At 39.0% G+C, this 13,649-nt stretch overlaps 2 protein-coding genes across 4 annotated transcripts in view; one reads left to right on the top strand and one right to left on the bottom strand.

The window, feature by feature from the left end:
* Positions 1-13,649, bottom strand: part of LOC104966875 (secretory carrier-associated membrane protein 1) — a 397,416-nt gene that overhangs the window by 282,207 nt on the left and 101,560 nt on the right. The window lies entirely within an intron of this gene.
* Positions 10,461-13,649, top strand: part of LOC104966871 (GRAM domain-containing protein 3-like) — an 8,326-nt gene continuing 5,137 nt past the window's right edge. For both annotated transcript variants that reach the window (XM_010796188.1, XM_010796187.1), the window contains exons 1-7: positions 10,461-10,668; positions 11,006-11,119; positions 12,842-12,929; positions 13,022-13,091; positions 13,163-13,266; positions 13,344-13,439; positions 13,521-13,592. In XM_010796188.1, the coding sequence (XP_010794490.1) occupies positions 10,580-10,668; positions 11,006-11,119; positions 12,842-12,929; positions 13,022-13,091; positions 13,163-13,266; positions 13,344-13,439; positions 13,521-13,592 (633 nt within the window). In that variant the 5' untranslated portion in view covers positions 10,461-10,579. The remainder of the gene's footprint in view (positions 10,669-11,005; positions 11,120-12,841; positions 12,930-13,021; positions 13,092-13,162; positions 13,267-13,343; positions 13,440-13,520; positions 13,593-13,649) is intronic.

The following is a 13,649-nucleotide window of genomic DNA, read 5'->3' as shown; positions in this document are numbered from 1 at the left end:
AGGATGTAATGTATACATTCTGGATCCTGATAAGCATCGGAGCCCAGATGAAGTCCAGACAGCCGCTCAAGTTACCCCATGATTGGCAGCGGTAATATGCCACTTCCTAGCAACATGACACTGTGACACCCTTGGCGAAGTATAGATGACCCACTCTGGTCACTCAGGACTCTGACAAGGGACCCACCGGGGTCACACAGCCGGGCCCCTCGGTAACAAGAGAAAGTGCTCGTGTTTCAGAGATGCTGTAGCGGGGTGTCTGAGTTAACCAGGAGGGCATGAGATCCTCCTGTAGGCCCACTCTGGAGGGTTCACGTTGCCATATACCTCACAGAAAACAGACACACTTAAGTTTATTAATTGTAAGAAATGAGTTGGCTGCTCATACGGCTATTTAAGAAAATCCTTGAGTTGAACGTTGAGGATATTTATGAGAGAAATGGTTTTGTTTATTAGCTGGATAAAAAAAAATGTATCTACTGCACTTAAGGTATAGTGGGGAGTATAGTGTTGGACTAGGATGCCACCTATTGGCGACCAACAAAACCATTTGAGTTAAATCATGAGGGAACATCGTTATGGTTTCTATGATCTATTACGTCAACCTGCTAATGAAGATGAGCGTGTTGGATACATCTGACACTTTTTCATCATATTGATGTTAATCGTGTTGTCCCTGATAAAGAACATGTAGAGTAAAGTCAATAAAAGGGGAGAGAGGCTTATTTATTTCCACCTTTTTCTATAGGAGGTTGGTAAATGTTTTAAATTAATCTAATCAATTCAATTTATGAGTGGGTTTTTATCAAACCACGGTCACAGTTGTGTTTTGGAGACTTAAGTATCGTGAAAAAATGCAACCTTTCTCTTCCGTGACCCAGGCATTGTTTACACTCTGACCAGCAACTTTGTTACTGCGAGGGGGACCCAAGTTCCCATCAGCAAAAACACGTGGGTTTGCTATCCTGGCTCCAAAATGGTGGAATGAGCTCCCCATTGAAATCAGGACAGCAGAAAGCTTACACATCTTCCGGCGCAGACTGAAAACCCATCTCTTTAGACTCCACTTTGAGCAATACAATTACTAACAAAGCGCTTATATACTAATAAAGGACTGGCTTATCTAAAGCCAGTTGAGTAGCACTTGAAATGTTTTGGCTCTATGAAACCTGATGTACTTATATGATTCTGTGTTCTTCAAGGTTGTATCTTCTTGGTCGAATGCACTTATTGTAAGTCGCTTTGTATTACAATGCAATGTAATGTGATGCAGTTATGTGGCAACCATAAGTCTGTTACTGCTGAATAGTTGATTGATCATCAAGTGAATCAATAGAACACTTTAAAAAAGTGTCACTGCTAACTCTGTTCTTCCTGGGGCTTCAACTTGATTTCACGTTTCAGAAGAAGTTATAAAACGGTCATGAGTTAAGAATTTAAGGATGGACTGTAACCTTCATTAAAATAGTAATAGTCTTCAGCCCAACTTCCTTTGTGCATCATTTAATTCCAGTGATTGTACGTCATGCTCTGACAAACATGCACAAATATCCAAAGGCATGAAAAAAATCCCCAAAGTAATGTACCATCTCATTTCCTGTTCCCATACGCTGACATTACGTCACCTGAATCTGCAGCTGCTTGCATTGTGATAAAAGCCATGAGGCTGAGAGACACTGAAACACTGTTTAATCATTCACAGTTACTAAATCACAGTCCTGAGGCTAAGGCATCTGTTGAAAGCTGAATCCTTATCAGCCTTCCAGCATCATTTTAGGGAACATCTGGAGTTTTTGAAGACTCTGGCACAGTACGGGCTGGAAAGCTCACAAAGAAGGCTAATTTCAAGAAGGTGTTGACAGCTTACTGTCGGCCAGGTGATCTATTGCAGCATAAAATGTGTTTTTGCATGAATTTGGTGATAATGTAGGAAACGAGAAAAAGGTGTCTTCGATTGATTTTCATCAAAAAATGACATTAAAAAAATGACTGGAAACATTTTTCATTATTACCTAAAATGAGCATGTAAGTTAAACATGACCCACATTAGTTACAGTTGCTACACCTGTCAATCAAAGCAAATACACTCTTCACAAAAAAAAGACATGTCTAACGCCCGAAATTCTTACTATTGTTTGAAACAATGGGTTTTTGTTTTTAGATCAAACTAACGAGGCTACATTTAGCAGCAACAAAAGGGTCTTCCATATTTGATCTCTATGTATAAGCTAAAACACTAGCCAAAGCTAACATCCTACAGGCAACAAGTAAGCAATTTGACAAGTTAATGAAAAAGACATAAATAAAATAAAAAAACATTATATATCTTGCTTTGCTGTGTAGGCCTATAGCTAGTTAGTAGTATTTTATTCCACAAAAGCCATTGAAAAGGATTGAAAAGAAAAAAATTCACAAAAAGTCAAATTCCCCCCCAAAAATCGATATACTAGCCATAGTTTTTCATATAAAATCCTAAATCCAGTTTCCTTCCATCACTTATTAATTCATTGCCTACGGTTTTGAGCACTGCCTCTGCACCTCGTCCGACAGGAGCTGCAGCTTGTGGTCTGAACTTTCTTTCTTTTCTCAATGCCAAAGTTTTGCCTACAGCTACAAAGTCATCACTTATACTTTGCCACGTGGATGATTGCAATCAGACATAAAAAAAGAGAACAAATTTAATTCAGCTGTGTAGCCCTTTTTTGCGCTGTAATATATTTAGCAATATATTTTGTGAATCAATCCAATTCGCAGTTAAGTAATGCGCAATTCACGAAGCTATCCGCGGCCGCAATTTGTTTTTTGTGACTTTTGCCCCTACAGTAGGCCTACGTAAGCCCCCGAAACTGTAGTTTGTGAAGTGCTGGACTCAGAGTATTGCTACTGTAAGCTAGTTAGCTAGATGTGCTAACAACTTCAGCTTGTGTTTTGCATTTTAAGTTGGTTAGTTTGTTTATTTTAGTTGTGTGTGTGGTGACTGTCAGAACAATAACACCAAAACAAAAAGACATACAAATTAAGAAAGTGATTCACAACAACATCACTCACAGTCATTCTCTACACTTTCATCTTTGTTTTTCTCGACTTCAGACTGGCTAAATAAACAGACAAAACACAGAATGCACCTACTTTTCGAGATCGTAGTGAACAGTTAATTGTGTTTTCGAGTTTTGTGTCACACACAAACTTTACTTCTCCCGCTTTCCTCCGTAAATGTTTTTTACGCTTTCAAATGTTTTAATTTAATAAACACACACACGCACGCACGCACGCACACACACACACACACACACACACACACACACACACACACACACACACACACACACACACACACACACATCCTGTCTGTTCTACGTTAGTGGCAGAGATCAGGTCTGCTGGTTAGACTAAACAACAGCATTTGAGTGGATTTTCTGTCCCTCATTAATCATCCTGACAGCCTGAAAAACAACATTTCCTCCTTAATGACTGTATTTGAGTAATCATGTCTGCTTATTTCCATACAAGCATCTCTTTCTCATTCTGGTTTGCATTTTCTTTCTGTTGCCGTCCATGTGTGTATGTGTATTTTGGAGTCTTTTTCTTCTTCTGACCTCCCAAGTCTGTGGCGTGGCATCTGCTCTGGGTCACGCTGGCCAATTACATTCATGAAGAGGGTGAAAAACCAGAAGAAATGAGGGAATGTGACCGTGAGGATCCAGATGCGGAAGGCAGAGGATGGTGTCACCCCTCCTCCCCCCGCATGTGGCTAACCCAGCAGCACCCGCTGGCCTCCAGGCCTCCGCTGGTCGCTGCCAAAGCACGTTTTTCCGTTAAGCTCCAGGTCTGTGATGCATGAGAGCTGACAACTGAGCTCGGAAACCCTTCAGAGCTCCGCCAGATCAGAACCAGCTGGGGACATGCACATTAGCAAAGAAACCATAATTGCGTTTGCCCTCTTGTACACCGCTAAACTCTCTCTGTCCACATTTTCTTTTTCAAAAAACAGACATGAGGAAAAGGAGGTGCTGGAAGACATACTCAGATCTTTAACTTAAGTCAAAGTAGCAATACAACTAACTGTTGATAAATACTCTGTTAGTAAAAGTCCTACATTTGCAAATGAACTTTTAAGAAAAAAAAGTACAGTAATATAAGTATCAAAGCAAACTTAAAAGTACCAAAAGTTAAAGTACACATCATGCACAATAGCCACTTCATATATCAACAGGATATATTTAATTTTCAGATTATAAATATTTATTATCAGTGATGTAAAAAGTACAATGTATATGTGGAGTTGAAGTGCATAGCCAAAACTGGAAAATCTGAAGTAAATCACAATACCTTAAAGGTTAAATGTGTTTAGTTACTTTCCATTACTATTTATCTACAAAAGGCACATAAAGCATACTACAAGTGTTTACAGTGTGGGAATTGTTTTTTCAAGTAACAAGTAAAAGTCCTGCTTTCAAAAGTACCTAAAGTAAAAGTATACGCTACTCAGAATTTCCTCGACGTTACCGCTGTTAAATGTGGGACACTTTCTAACATATTTATTTACCGCCTTGTTGCTTAATCTATAATAAAACATTATAATACATTTGTTGAATAATGTAATATGTTGTACTACTAATCTGCAAGGTAACTAAGTAACTTAACCTGTCAAATAAATGTATTGGAGTTAAAGTGAAATATTTTTCTTGAGAAAAGTAGTGGAGTATATACTGAGGTATAAAGTGGCATAAAAAAGTACAGTACTTCAACGAATGTACTTAGGTCATTTCCAGCACTGGGTTAGAGAAGTGAGATACAACTAATAACACCTTTTTTTGTGTTGTGGCAGCTTAGTCTAAAAGTGTTTTTCTGGAAGTGAGAAAAGTGTATTTTCAAAAGGTTCTCCCAGTCTGTGGGTGGATGTAAGTTATGGGTTTATGGTGTGTTTTTTTTAGAAACATCAGTATAGCATTGGCTGACATCTGTGTCCTCTTTATTTTTGGACCACTTGAAAAAGCCCTCATCGTAGGATGATGGATGAAGTGATAAAGTTGGAGAGAAGCTAAAATGAAAGCGGAGGAGTTTATTTCTGGGAAGCAGCAGTCTGCTATCTGTAACTCACAGACAAAGTATAAAGGCAGATGTTTGTAATTTGTGGCTTAGCGAAAAGTTTTTTGCATTAAAACCATTATCTCTGAGATTCCTCTATCTTTTCTTTTGGCTTGTTTTGGCGCCGGTTTAGGCTGATTGAGAGCTTAAAGGCTTGTCATGTGCAGAAGGTGCCGCTTCACAGTCTGTCGTCATTAATCACCGCCGCTGTCAGGCTTCACCCAGGACCCTCACCTCCAACAACACCCAGAGAACTTTTACAAATATATTTCACTGCAAAATATGTCCTCTGCCCCCTAGGTTTAATGTAAGTGTTTAATAAAAATAGGAGATGGTATTTAGAGATTATGTATAACTTTATTTAACGAGGAAGACATATTTAGATTAAAAACACTTTTCAGGTGTCAGAGCAGCGAAAGCAATACATTTAAAACACAGGAGAGGACCAACAGAGTTCACACTTCACAAGGATTATTAGAATAACACATTTTTTGTTATATATCATTTAAGGATAACAGCAGGAATACTGAGTCAGGTCGTATTGGCTGCATGGATGATTAATGACTGAAGAGATTGTATTCTTACTTATTCTTAATAGGTTTTTCAACTTACTTTTTATTCTTTCTATGTAGCTAAATTGACAATAAATCTATTCTTCTTAGGCAGGTAAAATGTTTACCATGTTGTACTAGCGTTCACAAATTAGCACTCAACACATAGTGCAGTACAGAGACTGATTGGAAAGCATTAGTTTTCCAGATATTTGGTCACATACCAGACTAAGAGACTTTTGAGGCTAGTGCTATGTAGCGTCATTGGAAAAGAGTGGGCAAAAATGTAGAGGACACATGTATTCAGTTTAATAAATCAAGCCTTAATTGACCAGCAACAACGTAATAGGTGGCAGACCTTTCATAGTGAAAGTGAGCATCAAAGGGAACTCATTTAAAATGCTGTGGTGTCATTATGCTACAGCCATTACATGATGCAATCAACATTGCAAGTGAAGGCTAAAAACTTGTCCATCACCACCTTAAAGATATAGTTATTTAGATATTCCACGCAAAAAACAACATTTTAAATCTCATTGTGTCACCAGAAGAAAAGGTCATGAGGGTTAATCTTCTGGGGAACATGAATGTCTGTACCAAACTGAATGGCAATCCATAAGAAAGTTGTTTGTCGTAATCTATACTAACTGGTACTATAAACTAGTACAAAATCCAACTCGTATTCACTGACTCACGTGAAAGTGAGAGCCTGCATGAGGAGCGTTGCGGTTGGTCAGGAGGAGGAAGTGGTGTCTGACAGCACAAATGACTGACACAAGTAGTGAGGGAGTTGGACAGATGAGAGCCACAGGCACTGGGAGAAGAAGGGGTGGGGGGGTCCGAGGGTCAACACATCGCCTGTGCACTGAGTGTGGCCCAGCAGCTGTATGCATAGGGGAGCCTTGGCCTCCTGCTCTGCATGTCACAGGCCGTGATTAATGACCTGCAGGCCTGACTCTTTACCCCCCCTCCTCCTCCTCTGACTACAGCCACTGCTCCTTTAGCTAATGGACACAGCCATGCAGGGGTTTCATACGAGTGCACATACATGTGAAATGAAAGCAATTTCCTGCTTACAAAACGACCCATTTTGGTCCAGGCTCAGTCATTTCAGGGCGATAATTTCTTAGATTACAGTGTGCCTGTGCAGCGTCTGAAAGGCTGGGGGGGGGCCGTGCCTGTGTACTGGTTCCCAGCTTGTCAGGCAGCTGTCGAGGAGTGATTTATGACCACTAGACTCCAACCTGTCTTCACTGCCAGTTCAGTATTGTTACAACTGACAGCTAATGAGGCCAGACATGCTTTCAAGCAGAGCACTTAACAGGACTTCAATCTTCCCCCGTCACGAGTACCATTTTTGCACTCTCTCTCTCTCTGGGCACACAGCACCTCCTTTCTCTATGCCGGCCTTGTTCTCTGTCTTTCTGTGCTGGAATATCTGACAGGCACTGAAAAGGGCTTCTGCCTTCCAAAAGGAGATATTTCTGAGAAAGCATCAGAAAGTGCCACCATCATTCACATTTAATCTAATGACAAAACGCTTTTCGTACCAGGCTTTTGAGAAAATTACACAAAATGTTAGTTTTCTTGCAGAGTTAGAAAAGAATGGCGGATCTCATTTCTGTACGCTACATTTAAAGCTGCAGAAAGGAGAGAGTTAGCTTAGCATAAAGATCTGATTATAACCTTAATCTGTCAAAACAAACCAAACTAAAACTAAACTCATCCAACAATTACAATTCATTCAAATGTATACTTCCAAAACAAAACTCCACTAGATTTTATTCCATCTCATTTATTTGACACCTATAGTTACTTAACAGATGTGAATGTTTGGTAATGCCTTTACTTTAAAGTTGTATTTTCCTAATAAATTCCTAGAATGATTATTGTCATCTTTGGCTTTTACACTTTAGTGTCTGTCATGATAAAACAAATGATGTGCCTGACTGCATAATTAGAATATAATGGTTATAAAGCATTTCAACTTTTATTTTGTCATTCATTATGTCATGATTAAGTGGACAACCATATATAATTGAAACAATTATTGTAATATCTGTTTTGACTGTACTTAGCCTACTCTGTGAATTCAACTAATTAAGAGTAATGTGTATTTGTTTTCTATTATTTTACTACATCCATCCTGCCCCGTTTATTTGGAAAGTGAACCAGTAAACACTGTCTGGGTTTCACAGCTCTCCTTTCCTGAATAAGCAGTCAGTTTATAACAGTCTCTGGCAGCTTCCCAACCTTTAACCCCTTGTTCCCTGTCAGCCATGATTAATGGCAGGCTAAATGCTACCTAGCTGCTAGCTTGCATTGCCGGCGGTGTCCTCTGGATACTTAATAAACTCTGACAGGTCTTTTCCCCAACTGATGTGTTCATTAAACGCCGCAACAGCGACGCCTGGAGGCCGATGAAAGAAAATACAGACAACTAAATATTTAACTTTAAGACAATCCTATTTAATATTTAAGTGTTTTATGACATAAGACAAGATAGGTGTACATGGTTTAGACATGTACTACTTATTTTTGTATCAGATGTCTTTTATTGAACATATGTTGCGGTTGTGCAATATGTATTGTGCAGTGTTTTAAAGTCACTAAGTACATTTACTCTACATTACAAGTACTCTACTTCAGTGGAACTTTGAGGTACTTGTACTTTACTTGATTTAAAAAAAAAATCTACTTTGTACCTCTACTACAATTCAGAGAAAAATGGTGTACTTTTACTCCCCTACATTTATTGAATATCTTTAGTTGCTTTACAGATTTGAATGAATGATGTGAGATATAATAAAGTGTTAAATCAGACTTTAGTTCCACCTGGAGTAAATTCACAAGCTACCCTGCAGTATACAAAGTCATTCAAACTAGCTGCACCTTTACCAGCTTTGATAACACTTTAATGATCAATCATTATAATCAACACATAAATATGTTATTCTGAATTGGGGCAATCTGCTTGATGAGTACTTTTACTTTTGGTACTTTAAGTATATGTAGGCTAGATGGCAATATACTTTTCTACTTTTACTTGAGTAACATTTTGATTGCAGGAATTTTACTTGTAACAGTCAGAGTATTGCTACACTCTGGTTCTTCTACTTTTACTTAAGTAAAAAATCTGAGTACATTACACCTTTGGTATGTTTAATCAAGAAACATTGTTTACATAGCAAGTGAGTCTCCTGATAACATCTGACAAGCAGACACTGTTTTTATAAGAAGTGATGTGCAACAGAAGAATGTAAAGCACTGATTTAAACTCCAACAATACAGTTTATTTTATAATATTAGATTGTTTGTAGCCTTTATTTAACCAGGTAAAATCCCGTTGAGAACAAACGATCTCTTTTTCATACAACATAATTACAGGGGTACAATTTACAAACCTATCGACATTGACAGGTACCAAGATTATCATATTGCATTGCATCTAGCCGTGCTTTAAAATGATGCAGGGGAACCAAGATGCTCAGTTTCAGTTATTTTGCAGAGTGTTCCAAGCAAGAGGAGCTGCGCACATAAAAGCTTTCATAATCAGTCCTAGCACTTGGCACATGTAACAAAAACACATCCTGAGATCTCAGGCAATAGCTACTTGCAACTCTCTGTGAGATCAGAGAGCAGATGTAAGCTGGTAGTTTACCCAACATGGCTTTATAGATGAACATGTACCAGTGACTGAGCCTCCGTACAGTAAGAGAAGGCCAACCTGCCCTGGCATACAGGGTACCGTGATGAGTGAGTACTTTACAGTTAGTAACAAATCTCAGCGCTGTTATAAAAAAGCAATGGAAATACTAGATTAAACTGCAAATACTTCAATACTGTATTCAAGTAGAAACAAATGTAATAATAATAATAATAATAATAACAATAACTGCTTTATTTGTAATGCACCTTTCATGCAAGGATGCAGCTCAAAGTGCTTAACAAAACAAGATAAGATGCAGAAAAACAATAAAATAAGCAAAACGTTTAAAAAATAAGACATAAAAGTTTGGTCATAATATAACAAAACATGAAGTAGCAATACCACAGTATAAGTAAAAGTCCTGCATTAAAAAGGTAAGCATGTACAGTATTTGCATTAATGGTCATTATGTATAACGTCCCTTTTCACAATCAAATTGATCATATTATTGGATTTAATGGATTATCATCGTTGATGCAAAATGTGTACATCATGTCAATGTTTCATCTAGTAAAGGTGTAGTTAACTATAGCTAATGTGCAGTAAAGGTACTATGTTTGCCTCTTAGATGTAGCAGAGTGGACATTTAAAGTACAGCAAAAAATTATACTCAAATAAAGTGCACAAATGAAAAGTACTATTTAAGAAAAGAAAATCAGCAGATGTAAGAATACTTTGAATGCAGGCCTTTCCTTTCCTCTGAATACTGCTTCCACGTCCTCAGTCTGCAGCCTGCAGGGTCACCTGAGGGGAAAACTCACCTGAAGTAGAGACATTATATCACCTAGACTCTGCTGCCCCCTGCTGGAAGTCCCTCTCAAATACACTCTGTTACAATATCAAAGTTATAACAGTTTAAAAGTTGCAGGAAGTTGACTTACTGAAATAATGTTTGGAACCAGTCTCACAACGTAAGTGGGACTCTTTAACTGGTTCCTTGTGAGAAGTTATATGTCACTGTTATATTATGGATAGGTAATGTGCAGACTCGTTCTGCAGGAGTTGTCCCAGCATTGTCTTTCCCCCAGCAGCGGGAGCCTCTTGTCACCTCTTGTTCCCGATGTTGTTCCCTGCTGCTCCCTCCCCTTTCCCGGCTCCTCCTCTGTCGGCCAGGGCTTCTCGCTCCACCGACCAGATCCTCCAACAAAAAAAAAAACTTTCCGTGCCGGCTTCCTGAAACTTCTGTACAACTTATGGAAGGGGTAGCGTAAGAAATGAGAAATAAAGAACCATGGTATTGATGACCGAGCAGGCGGACAGACCTCTGACCCCGGCCTCCACACCGGAGCAACTTCTCCACTCCCGCGGGAATCGGACGACGTAAGTCTGGATAAGATGGAGAGGAAGGGCCCGGGCTGCCTTCCAGGCCTAATGCATTGTGGTTATTTGCATGAATATCCTGTAGTTGTTATATGAAACACCGTGCTCACTTTTTTATGAATGCATGCAGCCTACGTGGCACGGAATAACTCGCATGTAAGCGACAATACTTTACATAATATGCTAGTTTTGAATTACAACAATGGTCTGCTCTGCTATACAATGCTTTACTTACAGATGTACTGCATACTTGATGTGTTGGTACACGTTTGACCGTCTTGTGTAGGTGATTTATGTGCAGAAACATAGAGAATTGTGTCCTGTGGGATGTGTCCAGGTCTGATGTGGATCATGGGGGAGAGAGGAGACAGAGGAAGCATGGAGACCCCCAGCTGGGTGGAGACCCAGAGGCAGACCCCTCAGAGAGCAGGAAGAAAGCAGCAGGCATGAGGTGAGGTGCTCTTATTTAAACCTGATAAAAACTAGTATAGCTGAATGAATCGGAAAACGTATTGATGTTTAATTCATTTGTATGGCATATTCAAGCAGGATTGGATGATTCTTCTCTGTTTACATCAATGATTTACAGTTTCGAAATGTGTTTTTTTCTCATGAAAAATCAATCAATACATTTTAAATTGTTATCTATTTGTTAGATCCTTTATTTAAACAGGTAGTCCCACTATAAGCATGTGTACCAGCTATGTTATAACCGGATCATAGCTTAACTGCTGTTGCTATTTATAATTAATACATGTTTACTCTTATTTTACTTTTATTATTTTAATTCACGTTTATATTCCATGTATAATATCTGTGTTTCTTATATTCTGTTGCTGCCTTGAAAAGTGAATTTTTCCGGTTATTATCCGTCACCTTGTGTGTTATGTAGGTTTTTCTGCCTGTAAACGCTCTGCGGTCACAAACCCTCAAAGTACACCCTGTAGCGAGTAAAACTCTAACACAGAAAAGACGTGTCTATGCTGCCCCAGAACACCTCGTTGGAGATTTTCTTTTTCAATTTTTTTCTTCCGGGAACCAAGTGACGTAACGACGACCCCTCCAAGGATTGGTCAAAATGGACCAATCCGTGGAGCCGTTACGTTACGTCCGCAGAGCCGTTACGTTAACTTCCTCACAACACACACTCATTCTTTTCTCAGCTGCAGCTCCGCCGATTTCTCCTCCCTGAGACGGCGGGACGCGGCGAGGCTGTGAGTCAGTGTGTGAGCACACACACAAACTCCCAGCCAGGCTGCGGGTGTGTGTGTGTTCGGGCTGGTTTAGCTGTGTCTCGCTGTCTCGCAGACGGCCACTGGGCTCACAGGGAGGGGGGGGCCGGAGCTCCAACAAGCTGTTTAGGACAGAGAGTGAATACACTTACTATACAGAGATGCTGTGTGAGAAACAATGAGATTTTCGAAAATTGCACAATATAAATCTATTTTAGTAGACCTCAACAATGGAATTATGATCAGTAGAAATGACATGGGACCTTTAAACACACAGTTTAAGTATGGGCAGAAAAACACAGTTTAAACATAATCTTCTTATTAAGAGAAGCAATTACAATTGGATTTGCACTTTTGTCAATGTAGGCTTTTACAATTGATTGATAATAAAGGACATTGTTTATTCTATCCCTAAACAGCTACTGTATATACATATTGTTGAAAATTAAACAAGTTAATCTAGATTCCTTGAGTGTAGATTAAATCTAAACGTTCACATTTTGGATTGCCATTAACTGGATTTTTGCATAAATAAAAAATGTGGCCTCTACGGCAAACATGCTATTGTATATGAATTATCAGTGCTATATTGAAATGTGTAATTGTTCATTTGTATTACCCTAAAGAAAAACAAGGAATATAAATTATTTCTCTGATTAAACCGGATCTATTCCACTAACGTTGTGAAAACAGCACTGTTAATGCACCAGTTACTGTCAACCTGCATGACAAAAGTGGTGTTTACATGCTGCTGTTGCTGTGTAAGCGGTCTTATTTAACCACAGCTGACAGCAAAGCCAAATAAAGAACACCTTTACTTAAAGAAGCATTCTGTGAGCGTGAGATCACACATCATGTTTGTATCAGGAGTTATAACGCTGGTATATCAGCCTTCCTGCTAAGGTGTCACTTTAACATTAACACTGACCTTTATCTGTCAGATTGAAACCTGTGGAGCAGCTTTCACCACTGCTGACTCCCAGTGAATGTGAAACAAAGATTGAACGGAAAAAGTCCCAGCCTACCCACGTATGTATAATTCTCATCTAATCATCAAACTCCTAATAAAATGGACACCTTTTTGCATTTTCTTAACACAATAATACTCTGTGTCCTTTCAGATTTCAAAGACAAACCTCCATTATCATAAGCTATTCAAGGATGTCAGCAAAGATGAGCTCCTCAAACAAAGTAAGTTTCAGATTCTCTTTTCACGTAAAGAAGCAAAGCCATGTTACTTAGTGCTGTTTGTTTTCACACAGGCTACACCTGCGCCCTGCAAAAGGACATTTTGTATCAGGGCAAAATGTTCGTCTCCGATAACTGGATCTGCTTCTACTCCAAAGTCTTCGGCAGAGATACAAAGGTACGATACTGCAAGTGTTATGAAGTTCATGTTTTATGGCTGAACTCCCTTGTATAACATGGCTGTGTTTTCTCCAGATTTCTATCCCTGCGGTGACTGTGACGTTTATCAAAAAAGCTAAAACTGCTTTGTTAGTGCCAAACGCCCTTGTGATTGAAACAACCTGTGATCAGGTAAGAAAAGAAAATCATTTTTTTTTAACTCTTTTTGTCAGAAACTTGAACGTGATTCTAAAATAATATAATGTTTTCCAGCATGTTTTTGTGTCACTCCTCTCCCGAAACACCACCTACACTCTGCTGAATTCCATCTGCATTCAATTGGAGGTAAATATGTCTAATGAACACATATGTGTCCTGATATAATGAAATGCCAAGGCACAC

This window comes from Notothenia coriiceps, unplaced genomic scaffold, assembly GCF_000735185.1.
Source record: "Notothenia coriiceps isolate Sejong01 unplaced genomic scaffold, NC01 NC01_scaffold00037250, whole genome shotgun sequence".
Taxonomy (NCBI): Eukaryota; Metazoa; Chordata; class Actinopteri; order Perciformes; family Nototheniidae; genus Notothenia; species Notothenia coriiceps.
The sequence above is the reverse complement of the archived record's forward strand: the minus strand, read 5'-3'. Positions and strand labels throughout refer to the sequence as shown.